Source organism: Nerophis ophidion, linkage group LG14 (assembly GCF_033978795.1).
Source record: "Nerophis ophidion isolate RoL-2023_Sa linkage group LG14, RoL_Noph_v1.0, whole genome shotgun sequence".
NCBI lineage: Eukaryota > Metazoa > Chordata > Actinopteri > Syngnathiformes > Syngnathidae > Nerophis > Nerophis ophidion.
In genome coordinates, this window is record NC_084624.1 from 31,118,885 (window position 1) to 31,138,809 (window position 19,925).

Genomic DNA, 19,925 nt, shown 5'->3' on the forward strand with positions numbered 1-19,925 from the left:
GACAATAACCCCGTTTCGACCAAAATCATTAGAAACTATTAGCACAAATACACGATGAGAAGTGTAGTTTTGATTGTTTGGCCCAACCAAAGACGAATTAAAGAATATTGTGCACCTTTGTAAACATGTCATAAAAAGTTATTGATGCTTTTAGGAGTCATTACTTCCCTCTAGTGTCCAAGAGAAGAATTGTTTAAAAGTGACAGTTAAAAGTTTAAATAGGATAGGTTGGACTTTATTCACCCCACAGTGTTTCAATCCCTAGGCAAATTCTACCGAAAACAAATAAAAAGGCACTTTAATTGAAAAATCTGACCAAGTTATTAATGATTTTGAACTTAATGTACTTGTTTGGACCTGCTTTGATTCTAATCTATGCTATTTGCTACATTGTATTATATTATTTCTAAAAACCTTGTTTTGTGATGCCAGTTGCATCTTTATAACCCTTAAGAGAACAAGACACCAAACAGACGCTCCCATTGTGGTTATATTTCATCATCGGCACGTTTTCTTGGCAGCATATAAAAAAAAATGAAAGAAAGCAAACGATGCCTAACATGAGTGTCTTTCAAAGCCATCTCTGTACAGCAAAGGTCCAACTGATAAGTGATGCACCAGCCTTCTGTATCAAAAGGGTTTCCAAAAACAATCCATTAGTTTGTAATGGACCAATAGAAAGTCGAGTAAAAAGGTGATCGATGCAAACACTCCCTGGAATTGTCCCACGTATCTGACACATACAATTATTGTGTTCCAGATGGTTCAAATGTGAGCGGGAGAGAGAGAGTTTGGATCCAAAATGAATGAAATAAAAAGAGCACTAGAGTATGGTCATTCTATTCTGTGGCCCTCAAATCCAGAAGAGGACATATGATGAAATTTAACATTTGATGGCATCCATAAGAGCATACTGGCCAAAAGGGATGTCAGTAAAGATGCCAATACTCAGGAGCTGTGTGATGAAGGAACGGGAGTCCGATCATGGCTTCCACTAACCAGGGCCCGAACCCTCCTAACGTCAGCCAAATGCGCCCCGGATCCTTGGTAAAAGAAAGTGTGTCCACCAGAGCTAGTTCCTCTCCTGCACAAATACAGTCTCCTGTGGACATAGCCCAGCCTCCTGCAGCGTGATGTCATAGTCCAGGTGGGTGAGTTTCCTCCTGGGGAAGTTAGTTACAAGTTCGAAGCGCTCGTTCGGGTAACCCTTGGATTGGACATGTCTTACCAGGGCCTTGAAAGGACAGAGTACCACATGTAAGACTTGGGTATACAAATATACATTTATTTCACAGGGAGCACACCCAACACATTTCACATATTTTACCAGTACATCTTCTAGGGATGTCCCGATCAACGTTTGTGCCTCCAATCCCAATCAGATTTTTGGCATCAGATCCGATTGGAATTCGAGTCCCAATGTAATACTTTGACAATAGCTTTTAGAAGTAAATACATGTTTTATAAGAAGTAACTAAAGTCACAATGACAAATTTTTATCAACCTTACCGTATTGTGCGGACTAAGGCACACTTAAAATCCTTTCATTTTCTCAAAACTCGACAGTGCGCGTTATAACCCTGCGCGCCTAATGTACAGAATAATTCGGTTTTTGCTTACCAGCCTCGAAGCTATTTTATTTGGTACATGGTGAAATGATAAGTGTGACCAGTCGATGGCAGTCACACATAAGACATACGTGTAGACTGCAATATGACTCAAGTTAACAACACCAAAATGTTATATGTTCCATTGAAAATATACAACATTACACACGGCACTCAAAAATCCATCAAACAGTTTTAGTATGACTTTGGTAAGCTATAAAGCCGCACCGCTTGATGGATTGTACTGTGCTTTATTATACAAGTATTATTATGCTGTGTGTATAAGGTAAGACCTATTATCTGGCATTTTGTTTTGCAAAATTATGCAAAAGCAACGTTTCTTTCCTTCTGGTACCTGCTGATCTGTATTTGGGATCTGCGTAAGTCCTGAAGATTTTCGCGATTTCGCCTTTGTAGTTGGAGCTGACACTGTAGTCGATAAACTTCTTCTTGCTGTGGGACAATCATCTTCCGCTGTTGCCATTTCTAATATAAACTTGCCATGAAAGCGCTAAAACATACCGGTGTAGTGAGTTTACATTATTCACCCAATGAACTCTAGTTATTAGAGGTTTCTGGTCGGACGTTTTTTTCACAGGACAAGTTTCCGGCATTGTTGCACTAGTGAGCCACGGATGAGAAGATGCTGCTCCGTTATTGATTTAAGTAAAGTCTGAATTTCATTAAAATACTTAGCTCCATCTTTTGACACTTCTTCCACTCTCAACCTTGCACGCTACAACAAAGATGACGGAGAAAGGCCGACGGTGTGCGACATAAAAAAGGTAGCCCATAAAACGGCGCATTCTGAAGCAACTGTCAGAAAACGGCTTGAAGATGATCTGTAAAACATAATCCATGCAACATTTTGACCAAATAATCACCATTACGGTACGTGTTTTGTAGACCACAAGGAAGTGTTTTACATTTAGAAAAAAAAATACTATGACCCCTTTAATGCACCTTATAATCCGGTGCCCCTATAGTATGAAAATAGACCTGACTAGAACCGCTAATCAGCAGTGACTTTATAATCCGGTGCGCCCTACGGTCCGGAAAAGATGGTATATTAATACATTTAGAATTTGCTAGTATTGTTGGAAATCAGATGATGTAACAAATGAGTGGTGTTGATGCTGCATTCAAATTTTCAAACAAAATAAAGTGCCCAGTGCACAATTACTGAAACTAAAAACAGCTTTTGGCACCCATTTAAATAATTTGGGTTTTACCCTCAAAGCCTTTCTGTATTTAGAGACTTTGTTTGTGGGTTTGTAAACAATAACAAAAAAAAAAAAAAAATACAACATTATTTCGACATGAAACAAGAAAAAAATATATCGATCTAATCACTTATACTGATAGTATACCAGGCATTGGAAGTATTGACGCCTAGATCGATCCTCATTACTTTAAATTGAAACTTTAGCGGTTAACTTCTTGTTTTGTCCTGCTTGGTGTGTGTGTAGTACAGATGGACAATGAATGTCATTTTAATTACGATTATGGCTTCTCGCAATTATGAAAATATAATAATCTGAAAAATAAAATATATTTATGGGCTGCGCAACGTGCATGGAAGAGAAGTTTGGGATCTCACCATGGGAAAGCATATGATTTCTGCGTTCACATAACCGCAGACGGAGTCACAAAATTGGCCAATAAAACGCAGGGAAATTGACACACAGTACAGGCCAAAACTTTGGACACACTTTCTCATTCAATGCATTTTCTTTATTTTCAGGACTATTTACATTGTAGATTGTCACTGAAGGCATCAAAACTATGAATGATCACGTGGAGTTATGTACTTACGTACAAAAAAATGTGAAATAACTGAAAACATGTTATAAATTCTAGTTTCTTCAAAATAGCCACCCTTTGCTCTGATTACTGCTTTGCACACTCCTGGCATTCTCTCGATAAGCTTCAAGAGGTAGTGACCTGAAATGGTTTTCACTTCACAGGTGTCATAGTTTTGATGCCTTCAGTGACAATCTACAAAGTAAATAGTCATGAAAATAAAGAAAACGCATTGAAATGAGAAGGTGTGTCCAAGCGTTTGGCCTGTACTGTAAGTGTAAGTGAAATGTCATTGTGAGAAGACATATTTGCAGCACTCATTCATCCCCGACACACTCAACTGCCCTGTCCTAAACTAAACAATCAATGTCGAGACAATCACTTGAAACAGCGACTAAACTGAGAAGCTAAAGCTAACAAGAACATTTAATGGACCACAATGGAAACAAGCCTTTTGGCTTTTTGTGCCATCGATTTTCCTTTTTAAAGCATTACAAGGATTAAATTATTTAAGATGTCAATAAACTTCTCAATCAATCATTGAATGGACCCACAACACATGTCATCTGCCTGTGTTTTTGTGAACGACATCATCGATGTAACATCAATGTACAAACAGTGGTCACAACTTAAAAGGGGCACTCTCTTTCTCTCTTTATTTTAACAGCCTCAAGTGAGTCGCCGCTTTACTTGTCAAACTGAGAACCGCACAGCACAAATCCCCCCTTCACTACAATAGCGCGTTGTGCCACATTCAGTCTGACTGGGCTACCAAAATAAAGATTTAAAAAAAGAGTACCTTCCACAAGCATAATGTACTGCAAGGGGAACTGCACTTTTATTTGGAATGTTGCCTATTGTTTTCAATGATTATGAGAGAAAAGAATACAAAAGGATGTTTTTTCCGCTTTTTAAAAATTGTCTCGTTCTTCATGGCTAGCAATGCAGCAAATGGGAGAAATCAATTCTACCTCTAACTCACTTTAAAAATGCATTCAAAAACCGTCACCAATATTTCATTTGCGTTTTGTAACCTGTATAATAAACAAACTGCAGTGACATTGTTATTGTAAGAGCGAACACCGGGGAACCATTTTTCTATCGTAGTAACACATCTGCATGCTACCGTATTAGCCGTTAAAGCTAACTACGGCAAGAGATAAGCGAGCTTCTACGTCAGCACAAAACATGTTTGAGTTTGTAATGCACAACACAATCTGTAGTGACTGAAAAATCATGAACAGCCATATTACAGTATCTGTCAAGTAATAGCCAACATTTCATGGTTTGTTGTTACACTGCTACTATCTCAACAAACATACTATACTGTCTGTCATGATACATGCAGCACGTCATGCGTGTAACATGACAGATATTATGATATAAGTGACTCACTCGATAGACAATTGTCTGTTTGGTCTAGCTGGCCAAGGACGCTTTTTCCGGTTAACTATGGGCAAGCACACCATTTATATATAAATAGCTTGTCTCCAAGTTCCACATTTTGCAGCTTCGATTCACTTTCACCACACTCTATCAGCTTCCGTCTGAGTCAATGTCTCATTCTTCCTTCGTGTTTGCTTCTAGAAGCAATAGTTCATCCTCCGTGTATTTAGATTTAAAAAGATAAGGTTGTGAATCCACATTATTCCAAAAATAGTTGTCTGTGTTGTTTTTTACCAAGTCTGCCATGATTAGAACACACACAAGCGTTTTGTATCCAGAAGTAGGACACACAATTGAAATAAATGCGCCAAAGAATATTTGATTAAAGATTAAAAAAACAAAATACGGTAAATAATATACATATTACATATGGTCATAAACGTGTCTGTTATTACATTATATATATACACTTGCATTGTGTATACAAAAGAGTTTGGAAGTTGTTTTAGTGGGCTTTGAAGGCTACAACGGTGACTCCCATTAGCCCAATCTTCCAAAGCGTTTTTTTGTCAACTTTAAGACACCCCGCCTCCACACAAAAAAAAAGGGTGTTCTTGTCCCTTATAATGATTGTGAACAGTAGGCAAAATTCCGAATAAAAGTGCAGTTCCCCTTTAAAGCAGTTATTGATACATTTACACAATTATTATGCTTTGACCTAAAATATTGGTCAACATTTGTTCAAAGAGGTATGGCACCAATAAGTGTGATTTTTTTATTTATTTAATTAACAAACATTTTTTATATTTTATTTCACATAAAAAGCAAACATTCTACGGTGGTAAAATAAGTGTAAAGGGTAAAAAAACTTTATTAAAAACAATTAAAACGGAAAAACTGAATTTGATGTTTTTTAATATTGCTATTGTTTTTTAAATGTATTGCTATTGCTATTATTATTTTACTTGTTGTGGTTTATTATTAATTAGCAATTTATATACAGTTCAAAAAAAAAAAACATCTAAAAGCAGGGGTGTCAAACGTACGGCCTGCGGGATGAGTTTGCCAAGTATAAAAACGAGCCAAAATTTTTGAAAGAAAGAAACTGCCTTTCTAAATGTGTCCACTGGATGTCGCAAAAGCAATTCCCTGTATCTTTATAGATTATGCTACATATGTAAAACAAAATAAACCACATGAATTTAGTGCACCAATCGAGGAAAATGAGCAAACTACATAAATAACATACTGTAATTTGATTTTGATATCATTTTTTTTATCTTGATAGATTGAAAATGAACACCAATGTGTTGACTGATGAACATTATCACATAATTTATTCAAAAAATATCAATAACGACAAATAAATGTAGAATACTAATAACCGCAACATGAAAGTGTAAAAAACAACAACAACATTATGATTTGTGCATTTTCAGAATGTGCTTGTTGTATTTTTAAACAAAGAAAACAATCTGTAGTTGTCTTTATTTTAAAGTTATCGTGCCGTGATTTTACCAGTACGCCCACTTGGGAGTAGATTTTTCTCCGTGGGGCCCCCGATCTAGAATGACTTTGACACCCCTGATCCAAAGTTAAGTTTTGGTAATGCAGTAAATACACGTTTTCAAATTCATGAATAATCGTGATGATTATTTTTGCCATGATTGTCCAGCCCTCGAGTGTAGCATGCTTATTACTTAGCCATTCCTTTCCGCCAAATTGATGAGATGTCTTTGAAGCAGCTTTGCATGGGGAGTATACCACGCACCCGTCAAGGCTAGCGCTCAAATTTGAGCTGGTGTTCTGGCAAGACATAGCACACATCCTCCGAGAATTCATTAGGGTATCTGGAAATGTTAATTTTGAGCATGGTCCTATTTTGAGGGAATCTTTTACTCAAGTACAATCTTTAGCCATGAAAACACTGAAATACAGCTGCAGTAAAGATTGAATGGGCTGACCAGCTCTTCAGCCGATCAAAGAACTCCTGTTTCCCATTTGGCCACTCGAGCCTGTAGCCAAAGCTCCTCGTCTAATATACTTCTGGTGTTGTGACCTCAGTTTACTATCCGTCATGTCAAAAATATACCTTCTAATTGGCTCTTATAAATACTCTAAAAACTACAACTGGTTCGGAACTAACAGTGTTTGGATTGAAATCATCCAATTATGATTAGTGGGAAAGTAAACAGCCGTCAACGTGACTCAAAGAGTGAATGTAGGCGACAACAAGTAAGTTAGCTTGAAGGTTAGCTAACTAGCAAGTTTTTTTTTGGTGCTCCTGATCGTCTGCTCATCCTGCAACTAACTCAGTGCAGCGTTTGAGCAAGCGGAACAGCGAGTACCCGCGGTTTAAGCCAGTGTTAAACACATTTTGGTTAGATTGTAATCTTACTATTTCATTAAAAAAACGTGAAAGAGATATTTTGGTGCAAAACTTAGGTTTCTGAAAATGCAGATTTTTGCGTTTTTGCAGAAATTTCACAACCCTGTAGATGATGTTGAAATTTTATTTTTGTAGTATTGTCTAAGGTGCAATTAAAATGGTTGCTGAAATGTGAAGGGTTGCCATCAGTTATGAATTCAAGGAACATGGTTGATCTTACCATAAGTTTTGCTTGAGAAGACAACGCTATTTGCTCTCTTTGTCCATCTGGGTATCGGAGCATCAACCTGGCCTTTGGACCTGTGTTTGACCAACACACAAACATGGTTGTAGACATTTTTTTTACAATTATGCTTTCGCATATTCATTTCTATTACATTTCACAGTCCCGTACCATTGTCATCCGGACATTCTGCGCCATAGGTCTTCGCTGAATCGGCTGCACATGAGTTTCCCCCAGAACCTGCATCAGTGTAGGGGTGACGAGACCCAGCGAGCAAGGGCTCCAGATGGTTCTTTTTGCTATCCTCTTTTTTGTGACTATGGTTGTTTTCTTTAAACGGAGACTTTCTGTGGCAAGAAGACGTGCTATCGGGATGAAGACGGAGCGGGGCAGCCGCAGGGGCAGAGGGCATCTGTCTGCTGGTGGAACTTTTCTCTTTCTGCGGTTCTGGCATTTCGCTGTCCGAGCAGTCGACGGAAATAGGCCCCTCGCTGTCAGAGAAGGGTTCGGCGTCCGAATCTTCATCCGACCTAGGGGAATCAGGGACCTCGGGAACATGTGAGGACTCGTAGTGGGTTTCCTGTAGGGAGGCTCGGATGGCGGCCTCCAGCTGGCTGTCTTCGCTGGCGTCGATCAGGCTCTCCTAGAACAGTAAACAAGAGTGCAGATGTTAAAAACTAATTAAAAAAGAGCAAATACTGTGCGATATGAACCAAACTAAATACAGATTCAGTCTTACAAATGAAAAAGGTATCTGAAATAAACATATATCTGTGATAGTATCTATCTTGGAAAGTATTGATACACAAAACTAGTGGAGAGACCCACAGAGCGAGCCCGTTTGGCGGGCGGTGCCTGGCAGGATGGGCCATCGAGCTGCCCGTGCTCTGCCAGGAAGCCAGTGGCCTGCTCCAAGAAGGATGCCACGTCCAGCTGGTTCCACTCCACCATTTTCTGACCTGCAGTGGTCAGACAAAACAGCATTGCATCATGGCGGCCAATCAATGCTGAGCATTTATGACCCAATATTAATCATACAGCTCTTGTGGGAAATTGGTGCATCGAACAAAGTGGCTCACAATTACACTCACCTGTGCGTGGATCGAGGATGGAAATATACGGAAACTTGTTGAGTTTATAAAACTGAATGTATCGCTGTCCCTCTTCACTGTCATGATAGACCTGGAACAAACATTGGAAAATAACTATTAACGGTCACATCTCTGCTGACACAATTAAGCCAACTAATTATAATAAACTAACTATGTTCCTACCTGCCAGAATATAAAGTGATCTCTAATGATGTTCTTTACAGCATCGTTGCTCCAAACATCTCTGTTTAGGCACTGGCAAGCAAAGTCTTGTACGTTCTGAATGTTGATCATCAGCCACTTGTTTTCCAGTTGACCACAATCTTTTGCCTATTAAAGACAGGAGAACAGCAAGACAGGTTAGACGACTGTAGCTCATTTGTAGCACAAATAACAATTATTAAAAACCTACTGAAATATTGGTAACAGCTGTGGCTGTAGGCAACCGCTCTGAGGCTTCATGTAACTATTTTAATTGATCTCCGGAATTGGCTGAGACAAGGCCCAGGTTACGCCCCCTTATAAATATGCAAACCAGAAAAAATAACCATGTGCTTAAGCACTGCATGTAGCAGGTACTTCTTTCTGGTGTTTCAAGTGACCACCAGAAATTTGAAATTGCTGTTTGCTGCGGGAAGAAATGGTTGGGCATAAAGAAGAAGGTCAGGAAGAAGATGGATGTACATCGCCAATAAAGACGAGTGTTTAAAAAGATATAATCCCTGCAACTGGGTATAGGCGGGTGGTCTCTTTATTCCTCATTGCTGTTAAATGAATAGATAATAGAAAGAAAATTGTGACTACAAGCACTTTGATCAAAAAGGTGAGATGCACTATTGAATTCAACATTGTTTTGTGCTTGTAAAACTGTAATTATTCTCTATGAAATGTTTTTTGTGGAAATATTTGTGGTGGCTCTATATTAGACAAATCTTGTCTGTATACATATAACATACAGTACAGGACAAAAGTTTGGACACACCAATTCATTTAATGAGTGTTTTTTATTTTCATGACTATTTACAACAAAGATTGTCACTGAAGGCATCAAAACCATGAATGAACACATGTACTTAATAAAAAAAAGGTGAATAACTGAAAACATGATTAATATTATAGTTTCTTCAAAATAGATTACTGCTTTCCAAACTCTTGGCATTCTCTCAATGACCTTCAAGAAGTAGTCACCTGAAATGATTTACACTTCACAAGTGTGCCTGAAGCTCATCGAGAGAATGCCAAGAATGTGCAAAGCCGTAATCAGAGCAAAAGGTGGCTATTTTGAAGAAACTAGAATATAAAACATGTTTTCAGTTATTTCACCTTTTTTGTTAAATACATAACAACACATGTGTTTAATCATAGTTTTGATGCCTTCAGTGACTATCTATAATGAAAATAGTCATGAAAATAAAGAAAACGCATTGAATCAGGAGAAGTTGTGTTCAAAATGTTGGCCGGTACTGTCGGCGAAACCCTGCAAAGGTCATTCATTAAGACGCCAACATTTACATATTTGAGAATATTTAAAACGCTTACTCTATCCGTTTTAAGCACACTCGGTTTCCTCTCAGTAAATGTCAGCACCTTCAAAAAAATAATAAAAACTTGTTTTTCGTGTGTGTTTTGTGGGTATCTCCTCACCGTCTCAAAGCTGCCTTTGTGCATCAGCTCAATGGGAGGTCGAAAAAGGTCTGCCAAGGTGCTCAGTTTCTTATCCACTGTTCCACCGTTACGCAGCTCCTGTTCCTGGCGGACTGGAGAGGGGAAAAGCAAGAGGGGGAAACCCCATCGACAATGGGTTGAAATATACGTAACCAGCAGAACGCGGATTTCTTTACTACATAAGTGTAATGTCTGCCTCGTTTCTCAATAGAAAACACACTCACTGGTTTCTGTTTGAAAGTCTCTGAAGCCGTCAAATATAGAGCGGGCCGGTCTCCTTCGCTTTGGCACTGTGTGTAACAAACATGGCAATGTTTCCATAGGACTGCATGTATGTGGTGTATGTGGTGTGCTAAAAAAATACAATACCTCCAAAGAGCGGCTCGGGTTCCACAAGTATGTCCTGCTTTTGGGGAATGGGTGCTCGTACTTCGCTGTGAAATCACACAACAATGACAATATTAATCACAGACTTAAATACTGTAGATAAAGACTTCAGAACTGGCTCACAACTAGGGATTAAACAATAATAATTGTGGTAAAACTCCTGGCGTCTAGTACTACCATTTTGAATTAAAATGATTGAATAACACAGATGGATAACTGCACTTTGATAAACTGACAGACAGACTAGAGCAAGATCGCTATCTTAAATGTTAACATCAAAACAAAAGACAATAATGTCTTTCCTCATCAAAAAACGACATAACCCAAATCGAAACTTATGTAAACACATGAAAGTCTAAGCAAGTAAGCTATTTAATTGTGCAAATTGAACCAACAAGCTGTGTTCTCTCAACCAGAGTGATCGAGGATTAGGAGACAGAGGTGTTTTTACCACTGTTCAGCGTACGACACAACATCCGCTATAAGTAATAATGATAGATATTGATTCTTACGCACATTTTATTTAAATAAACTTTAAAGTGCTACAGAACATACCAATATTTAAAACAATAAAAGCATAAGAACCACAAAACATGCAAAGTTTTGGGTTTTCTAAAAGTGTTGTCTATTTCTATTTTTTAAATGACTTGGTCAAAAGATTTCAGAGTACTTTTTAAGCACAGTCAACAATTCCGCAAAAACGATAACCGTGGTATGAAAGGTTCATATTTTAACATCCCTATTTGCGACACACACATGGATCTCCCAAGGGGGGGGCAGCAACCCGCAGCTCTTTAGTCCCGCCCCAATGGCTCCCTGGAGAATTAAAAAAAAAATGATTGAAAATGGAAAAAGATAGGGGACACATTTTTTTTTTTGTATGTTTTTTGTTTGAGGATAAACTTGACACAACTTTCCGGATTGTTAGACAGCCCACTGTTTAATATGTTTGTGTATGCTTCACTGACTGGAGTATTTGGTGAACATCGTTTTGTCCATATCAATGTTGGCGTTTTTTAAACTCACCATAGTGTGGACTGTGACGCAACATTTTGTTTACATGTAAAATGTTCCACTCCTTTGTCTCATTTTGTCCATCAAAAATGTTATGTTGTGCGTGAACGCACAAAGGTGTGGTTTGTTGATGTTATTAACTTGTTGAAGTGTTAATCAGGCATATTTGGTCAGTGCATGACTGCAAGCTAATCAACGCTAACATGCTATTTAGGCTAGCTGTATGTACATATTGCATCATTATGCCTCATTTGTAGGTATATTTAAGCTCATTTAATATCCTTTACTTGTATCCTCTTTGTATATAATTTAGTTGTGCATGTTTCATGACACATTATCACTTTGTAATATTGGCTGCATTTCAGATACGTAGTTCTTTGTGTGCCATGTTGTTCCAGACCACAGCAAACATTACCTGGCTTGCCAAAGAATGTAATAAATCTATTAAAAGAAGACAGCCTGACGTTTTTTTTAACTTGGACACACACATATTCACCTTTGGCCATTAAAAGTTAATAACTTTCAGGCATTATATCACCTTTTGAGTAGCCTTTGATTTACTAGTGGTTTATAAGGTTGTAAAAATGTGTAGAAAAAATATTAAATTTCAACATTTCTTTAAACGACAATTTGCTTCAGCCTGCGACACATAGTCATTTTGATAGTAGGCAATTATAGCTAATATAGACATTTACGTCATGCGTTCCATCCATCAATCCACCCTCTTCCGCTTATCCGAGGTCGGGTCGCGGGGGCAGCAGCCTAAGCAGGAAAGCCTAGACTTTCCTTTCCACAGCCACTTCGTCCAGCTCTTCCCGGGGGATCCCGAGGCGTTCCCAGGCCAGCCGAGAGACATAGTCTTCCCAACGTGTCCTGGGTCTTCCCTGTGGTCTCCTTCCGGTTGGACGTGCCCTAAACACCTCCCTAGGGAAGCGTTCGGGTGGCATCCTGACCAGATGCCCGAACCACCTCACCTGGCTCCTCTCGATGTGGAGGAGCAGCGGCTTTACATTGAGCTCCTCCCGGATGGCGGAGCTTCTCACCCTATCTCTGCGGAGGAAACTCATTTCGGCCGCTTGTACCCGTGATTTTGTCCTTTCGGTCATGACCATACGTGAGGATGGGAACGTAGATCGACCGGTAAATTGAGAGCTTTGCCTTCCGGCTCAGCTCCTTCTTCACCACAACAGATCGATACAGCGTCCGCTTTACTGAAAACGCAGCACTGATCCGCCTGTCGATCTCACAATCCACTTTTCCCTCACTCGTGAACAAGACTCCTAGGTACTTGAACTCCTCCACTTGGGGCAGGGTCTCCTCGCCAACACGGAGATGGCACTCCACCCTTTTCCGGGCGAGAACCATGGACTCGGACTTGGAGGTGCTGATTCTCATTCCGGTCGCTTCACACTCGGCTGCGAACCGATCCAGTGAGAGCTGAAGATCCCGGCCAAATGAAGCAATTAGGACCACATCATCTGCAAAAAGCAGAGACCTAATCCCGCGGCCACCAAACTGGAACCCCTCAACGCCTTGACTGCGCCTAGAAATTCTGTCCATAAAAGTTATGAACAGAATCGGTGACAGAAGACAGCCTTGGCGGTGTCCAACCCTCACTGGAAACGTGTCCGACTTACTGCCGGCAACGCGGACCAAGCTCTGACACTGATCGTACGGGGAGCGGACCGCCGCAATCAGACAGTCCGGTACCCTATAATCTCTGAGCACTCCCCACAGCACTTCCTGAGGGACACGGTCGAATGCCTTCTCCAAGTCCACAAAGCACATGTAGACTGGTTGGGCAAACTCCCATGCACCCTCAACGACCATGCCGAGAGTATAGAGCTGGTCCACAGTTCCACGACCAGGACGAAAACCACATTGTTCCTCCTGAATCCGAGGTTCGACTATGCGGCGTAGCCTCCTCTCCAGTACACCTGAATAAACCTTACCGGGAAGGCTGAGTGTGATCCCACGATAGTTGGAACACACCCTCCGATCCCCCTTCTTAAAGAGAGGGACCACCACCCCGATCTGCCAATCCAGAGGTACTGTACCGCCCCCGATGTCCATGCGATGCTGCAGAGTCTTGTCAAACAAAACAGCCCCACAGCATCCAGAGCCTTAAGGAACTCTGGGCGGATCTCATCCACCTCCGGGGCCTTGCCGCCGAGGAGCTTTTTAACTACCTCAGCAACCTCAGCCCCAGAAATAGGAGAGCCCACCACAGATTCCCCAGGCACTGCTTCCTCATAGGAAGACGTGTTGGTGAGATTGAGGAGGTCTTCGAAGTATTCCTTCCACCTATCCTCAATATCCGCAGTTGAGGTCAGCAGGACACCATCCACACCATACACGGTGTTGACAGTGCACTGCTTCCCCTTCCTGTGGCGGCAGATGGTGGTCCAGAATCGCTTCGAAGCCGTCCGGAAGTCGTTTTCCATGGCTTCCCCAAACTCCTCCCATGTCTGAGTTTTTGCCTCTGTGACCGCTGAAGCTGCAAACGGCTTGGCCTTTCGGTACCTGTCCACTGCCTCCGGAGCCCTATGAGCCAAAAGAACCCGATAGGACTCCTTCTTCAGCTTGACGGCATCCCTCACCGCTGGTGTCCACCAACGGGCTCTAGGATTACCGCCACGACAGGCACCAACTACCTTGCAGCCACAGCTCCAGTATGACAAGGGAATCACCAGGTGTAACACTTTCCGGTACTCCCTCGAGTGTATCCAAAAAGGGTGGGTACTCTGAAATGCTGTTTGGTGCGTAAGCACAAACAACAGTCAGGACCCGTCATGCGTTGCATTCATTAAAGGACTTATATACAGCTTTTCATTTTTTGCGGCTCCAAACATTTGTTTTTTGCATTTTTGGTCCAATAGGGCTCTTTCAACATTTTGGGTTGCTGACCCCTGACCTAGATGGATTGGGGTCCTAAGCAGAATTTTTTACCTATTTTTTTCCGCACTTGTTTTACATATGTAAAACAATTTGTATACCTTTTTTCAAATCAAACTTGAATTTAATTTGATGCATGGCTTGTGCTAAAACACATTAATAGGAAATATATTTTACAATAATTACTTTTTTATTACAAAATAATAATTTTTACGTCATTAAAACACATAAATGCATTAATCCAACGACTGTGACTTCGACTTGAATTTGAAGCCTGCACTTTCTGTCCTACAAAACAATCACTAAAGCTCTACGCCACCAGAGCAGCTTGCTATTAAATTATTATTAATGACAAGACAGGAGGCGGCTTGGAATGCATTTGTGGTAAAATTTCACATGAAGTGCCCTGTCATTGGTTAAAAGACATTCTACATGCGCTTTTTCATGTAACGTGGGGAATTATGTGCAGCGTGTGTTCTGGTTCAGGGTGGGGTGGCCCTGCCTCTTACTGTACAATATCTGCTCATCATTTTCACAGCAAAAGTCTTCAATAATGTTCAGAGTAATGTTAAATAATCATTTATCCATTTCATGCCTCATTTTGTATTGTAGGTGATTTACATTGTTTACTGCATATACAATTATAATTGTTCTCTATATTATATTATCTTTATTACATGCTATTGGATTTGCATTATTTTTCAAGGGGAAAAGATGTTTAGTTCTTTGTGCGCTCTGGTCTCTGTCTGACTTTTCGAATGGACTGCTTTTTTTTAATTTTTATTTATAGACAGACATAATTTTGTATTACATTATTGTTTCTTTTGTTAATATCAGAGTCTGTTCTGCAAAAAGATCATCCCTAGAATTGGGTTGCCGACCCCTGTCGTAAGGTGAGACTCTGAAGATGCTTGACACTGAGAACTCACTCTGAAGGTGGGATTCTGCTGCTTGATGCTGCAGATCCAGAACTGGTGCTGGGTTCCTCTGCCACCACTCCTCCATCCAAAAACATGGTCACTGCCATCTCCAGGTTGTTGTTGCATGCTTCTAACATATGCTGTCCAACGCTCTCTGTCGCCCCTAAAGGAGTATTAAGTTGTCAGGCATTTGAAAAGTTTAATAGAAAATAATCTCAAAAGTGCTCCCGGTGTGTTATCATATTGATTTGATATGTGTTGCATGGTCTCTATGGTGACTCAATGTTTTATATTCAAATAATACCCCTTGTGTGAAAAAACGTAATATTAAAGATGTTCATTTTTGTGATGAAAAATGTTCCAACAAATAAATGAGGGCAGTTTTAGTGAAATAATATTTTCCGGGCACAGTTTATAGACAATTTATCCTGAAGGAGTTTACAAAAGTTGAGCTAAGGAAAATAAGGACATGATGTGTATTATATAACCAATTCTTCCCAAAATTAAAGAAATACTATTTACAATTATTAATGGACTAAACCCCTCAGAGGATTTTTATAAATTTAAATTTACCATGGAGGTTGATGGCTGTTCTATATGTGGAGCTGTAGAGCAGGTCAATTACCTGTTTGTGGAATGTGAGAGTGTACATGTGTTTTGGGAGGAGATCAGAAATTGGCTGAGAGACAAGGGTGTGGAGATGTCCCCAGTCACTATAGAAGAGATCAAATTTGGTATTTTTATAAACGACTGTAACACAGAAATGTTTGTCATCATAGTTATGTTCCAGGCTAAGTTTTTTTCTACATCAATGTTGATTTATGAATGTAAGGCCTACATTTCTTAATTGGCTTAATAGTTTACAATTATCTGCTCAATGACCTTGTGGTTAGAGTGTCCGCCCTGAGATTGGTAGGTTGTGAGTTCCAACCCTGGCCGAGTCATACCAAAGACTATAAAAAAAAATAAAAAAAAGGGACCCATTGCCTCCCTGCATGGCACTGCACTCAGCATCAGGGGTTGGAATTGGGGTTTAAATCAACAAAATAATTCCCGGGTGCGGCCACTGCTCACCTCCCAGAGGGTGAACAAGGGGATGGGTCAAATGCAGAAATTAATTTCACCACACTTAGTGTGTGTTATCATTGGTACTTTAACTTTATCAATCAAATCTTGAAGGATGATTAAGAGTACAAAAGCCCTTAAATTCATCCATCCATTTTCTACCACTTGTCCTTAAAGGGTGTCGCGGAGGGTGCTGGAGCCTATCTCAGCTGCATTCGGACGGAAGGCGGGGTACACCCTGGACAAGTCGCCATCTCATCACAATGCAACACAGATAGACAGACAACATTCACACACTAGGGCCAATTCAGTGTTGCCAATCAACCTATGGGGGCGGCATGGCGTAGTGGGTAGAGCGGCCGTGCCAGAAACCTGTGGGTTGCAGGTTCGCTTCCCACCTATTGACATCCAAATCGCTGCCGTTGTGTCCTTGGCCAGGACATTTCACCCTTGCCCCTGGTGCCGCTCACACTGGTGAATGAATGATGAATGAATGATTGGCGGTGGTCGGAGGGGCCGTAGGCGCAAACTGGCAGCCACGCTTCCGTCAGTCTACCCCAGGGCAGCTGTGGCTACAGATGTAACTTACCACCACGTGTGAATGAAACATGGGTTCCCACTTCTCTGTGAGCGCTTTGAGTATCTAACAATAGAAAAGCGCAATATAAATCTAATCCATCCATCCATCCATCCATTTTCTACCACTTATTTCCCTTTCGGGGTCGCGGAGGGCGCTGGCGCCTATCTCAGCTACAATCGGGCGGAAGGCGGGGTACACCCTGGACAAGTCGCCACCTCATCGCAGGGCCAACACAGATAGACAGACAACATTCACACTCACATTCAAACACTAGGGCCAATTTAGTGTTGCCAATCAACCTATCCCCAGGTGCATGTCTTTGGAAGTGGGAGGAAGCCGGAGTACCCGGAGGGAACCCACGCTTTCACGGGGAGAACATGCAAACTCCACACAGAAAGATCCCGAGCCTGGATTTGAACCCAGGACTGCAGGAACTTTGTATTGTGAGGCAGACGCACTAACCCCTCTGCCACCGTGAATATTATTATTATTATTATTATTATCCCCAGGTGTATGTAGCTCTGTTAAAAACATTTAATGTGATTTAAGTAGCCCTTTTAGTCTTTAATTTTTTTGTCCATCCATCTTTCTACCGCTCGTCCCATTCGGGGTCGCTGGAGCCTATCTCAGCTGCATTCGGTCGGAAGGCGGCGTAAACCCTGGACCAGTCGCCATCAAATTACAGCGCCAACACAGATAGACAACATTCACACACTAGGTCCAATTTAGTGTTGCCAATCAACCTGTCCCCAGGCGCATGTATCTCTGTTAAAAACATTTAAAGTGATTTAGGTAGCCCCTTTAGTCTTTTATTTTTTTGTCCATCCATCCATCCATCCATTTTTTACCGCTCGTCTCATTCGGGGTCGCTGGAGCCTAACTAAGCTGCATTCGGGCGGAAGGCGGCGTACACCCTGGACAAATCGCCCGCTCATCACAGCGCCAACACAGATAGACGGACAACATTCACACACTAGGGCCAATTTAGTGTTGCCAATCAACCTATCCCCAGGTGCATGTATCTATGTTAAAAACATTTAATGTGATTTAGGTTGCCCTTTTTGTCTTTTATTTTTTTGTCCATCCATCCATTTTCTACTGCTTGTCCCATTCGTGGTCGCTGGGGCATATCTCAGCTGCATTCGGGCGGAAGCCGCCATCTCATCACAGCGCCAACACAGATAGACAGACAACATTCCCACATTAGGGCCAATTAAGTGTTGCCAATCAACCTATCCCCAAGAGAGTGTATCTCTGTTAAAAACATTTAAAGTGATTGGAGGTAGAAGAATACTGAGTTGGATCCTAAAGAACACCACACCTACTGTGAAGCATGGGGGTGGAAACATCATGCTTTGGGGCTGTTTTTCTGCTAAGGAGACAGGACGATTGATCCGTGTTAAGGAAAGAATGAATGGGGCCATGTATCGTGAGATTTTGAGCCAAAACCTCCTTCCATCATTGAGAACTTTGAATGGTTGACCAAATACTTATTTTCCACCATAATTTACAAATACATTCTTTAAAATTCCTACAATGTGAAATCCTGGATTTTTTTCCACATTCTGGCTCTCGCAGTTCAAGTGTACCTATGATGAAAATTACAGACCCCTGTCATCATTTTAAGTGGGAGAACTTGCACAATCGGTGGCTAACTAAATATTTGTTTCCCCCGCTGTGTGTGTGTGTGTGTGTGTGTGTGTGTGTGTGTGTGTATATATATATATATACACACACACATACATACATATATATATATACACATATATATATATACACATATATATATATATATATACATATATATATACACACATATATATATATATATATATATACATATATATATACATACACATATACACATATATATATATACACACACATATACACACATATATATATACACACACATATATATATATATATGTGTGTGTATATGTGTGTGTTGCATGGTCTTTAAAAAGTGTTAAGCGCAGAAAGGTTACTTCCGTTCTTACTGCGCATGTCCGTTCGACTCTTCCAGGGTCGAGCAATGGATCCCAGAATGTCTTTTTCGACTGTACGTGAAATAACTTTACACTTGTTTTTTCCACCGTGCACAGATATGCAAACACAACTACGGCAGTGTGGCCGTGTAATCGGCGATATAAAACACATCAAGGCGCTTGAATTTGAACCTCCCGGAGCCAAACCGGCGATGACAGGCGAGCAACATGATGAGGAAGAAGGAAAATGTTGGCCAAGCCAACCTCCATTGCACATTTCTACACAACAGACTGCTGTCAAAGTGGCAAAAAGCAGCACTCTACTTACAATAAATAAGAACTTGTAGTGATACACACAAAGTCAAATGAAAGCAAAGTTGCGTCAAGTTTCATATTAGTCAATGTATGAATATTTTCAGTTGTAGTAAGCCGTTAAAACAGGTTGTGGTTTTTCCCCTGCAAAGCACTGACAGCGAAGGGGGCACCAGCGATATTTAACGTCCGTTTACTCAACTGCGCAGCGATTTCTCGCTTTGTCCGACAAATAGGTTGTTTCTAGCATCTTCAGCTGATGTTATTGTTGGAATTTGAGTAAATATTAACCGTTATTTTACCTGTTATTGCAGTGAATTGTTGTATTAACCCGTTCACCCCCGGAGCTGAGGTGTCTCCGAGCGCCGCCATCTTACCGCCACAAACAACAACATTAATGTCGCGCATGCGCAGGGTTGCCCTTTTCCCTCGCCTGGCGCGGCGCGAGTGTCTACGTCACATTACCCCTGTGATGCATTATGGGCGTTGTAGTTATTTTTGCTCCTTAAGTCAGTCTCAGCGACGTCCACGTAAAGAGTTGTCACACTGTCGTTTAAAAAAAAAAACAATCAAGAAAGCACATTTTTAAGATCACACCAA

The 19,925-nt window shown here is 40.8% G+C and overlaps 1 protein-coding gene across 1 annotated transcript; it reads right to left on the reverse strand.

Moving 5' to 3' along the window:
* Positions 1–472: 472 nt before the first annotated feature.
* ubxn7 (UBX domain protein 7) lies at positions 473–19,748 on the reverse strand. Its single transcript, XM_061920385.1, has 11 exons — positions 19,628–19,748; positions 15,390–15,543; positions 10,534–10,598; positions 10,389–10,454; positions 10,144–10,256; positions 8,683–8,829; positions 8,500–8,590; positions 8,237–8,367; positions 7,580–8,051; positions 7,406–7,485; positions 473–1,234 (listed from the first exon to the last, which is right to left on the reverse strand). The coding sequence occupies exons 1-11, from the start codon at positions 19,731–19,733 to the stop codon at positions 1,073–1,075; spliced, it is 1,587 nt and encodes a 528-aa protein (XP_061776369.1). The 5' UTR covers positions 19,734–19,748; the 3' UTR covers positions 473–1,072.
* Between the last annotated feature and the right edge of the window lie 177 nt (positions 19,749–19,925).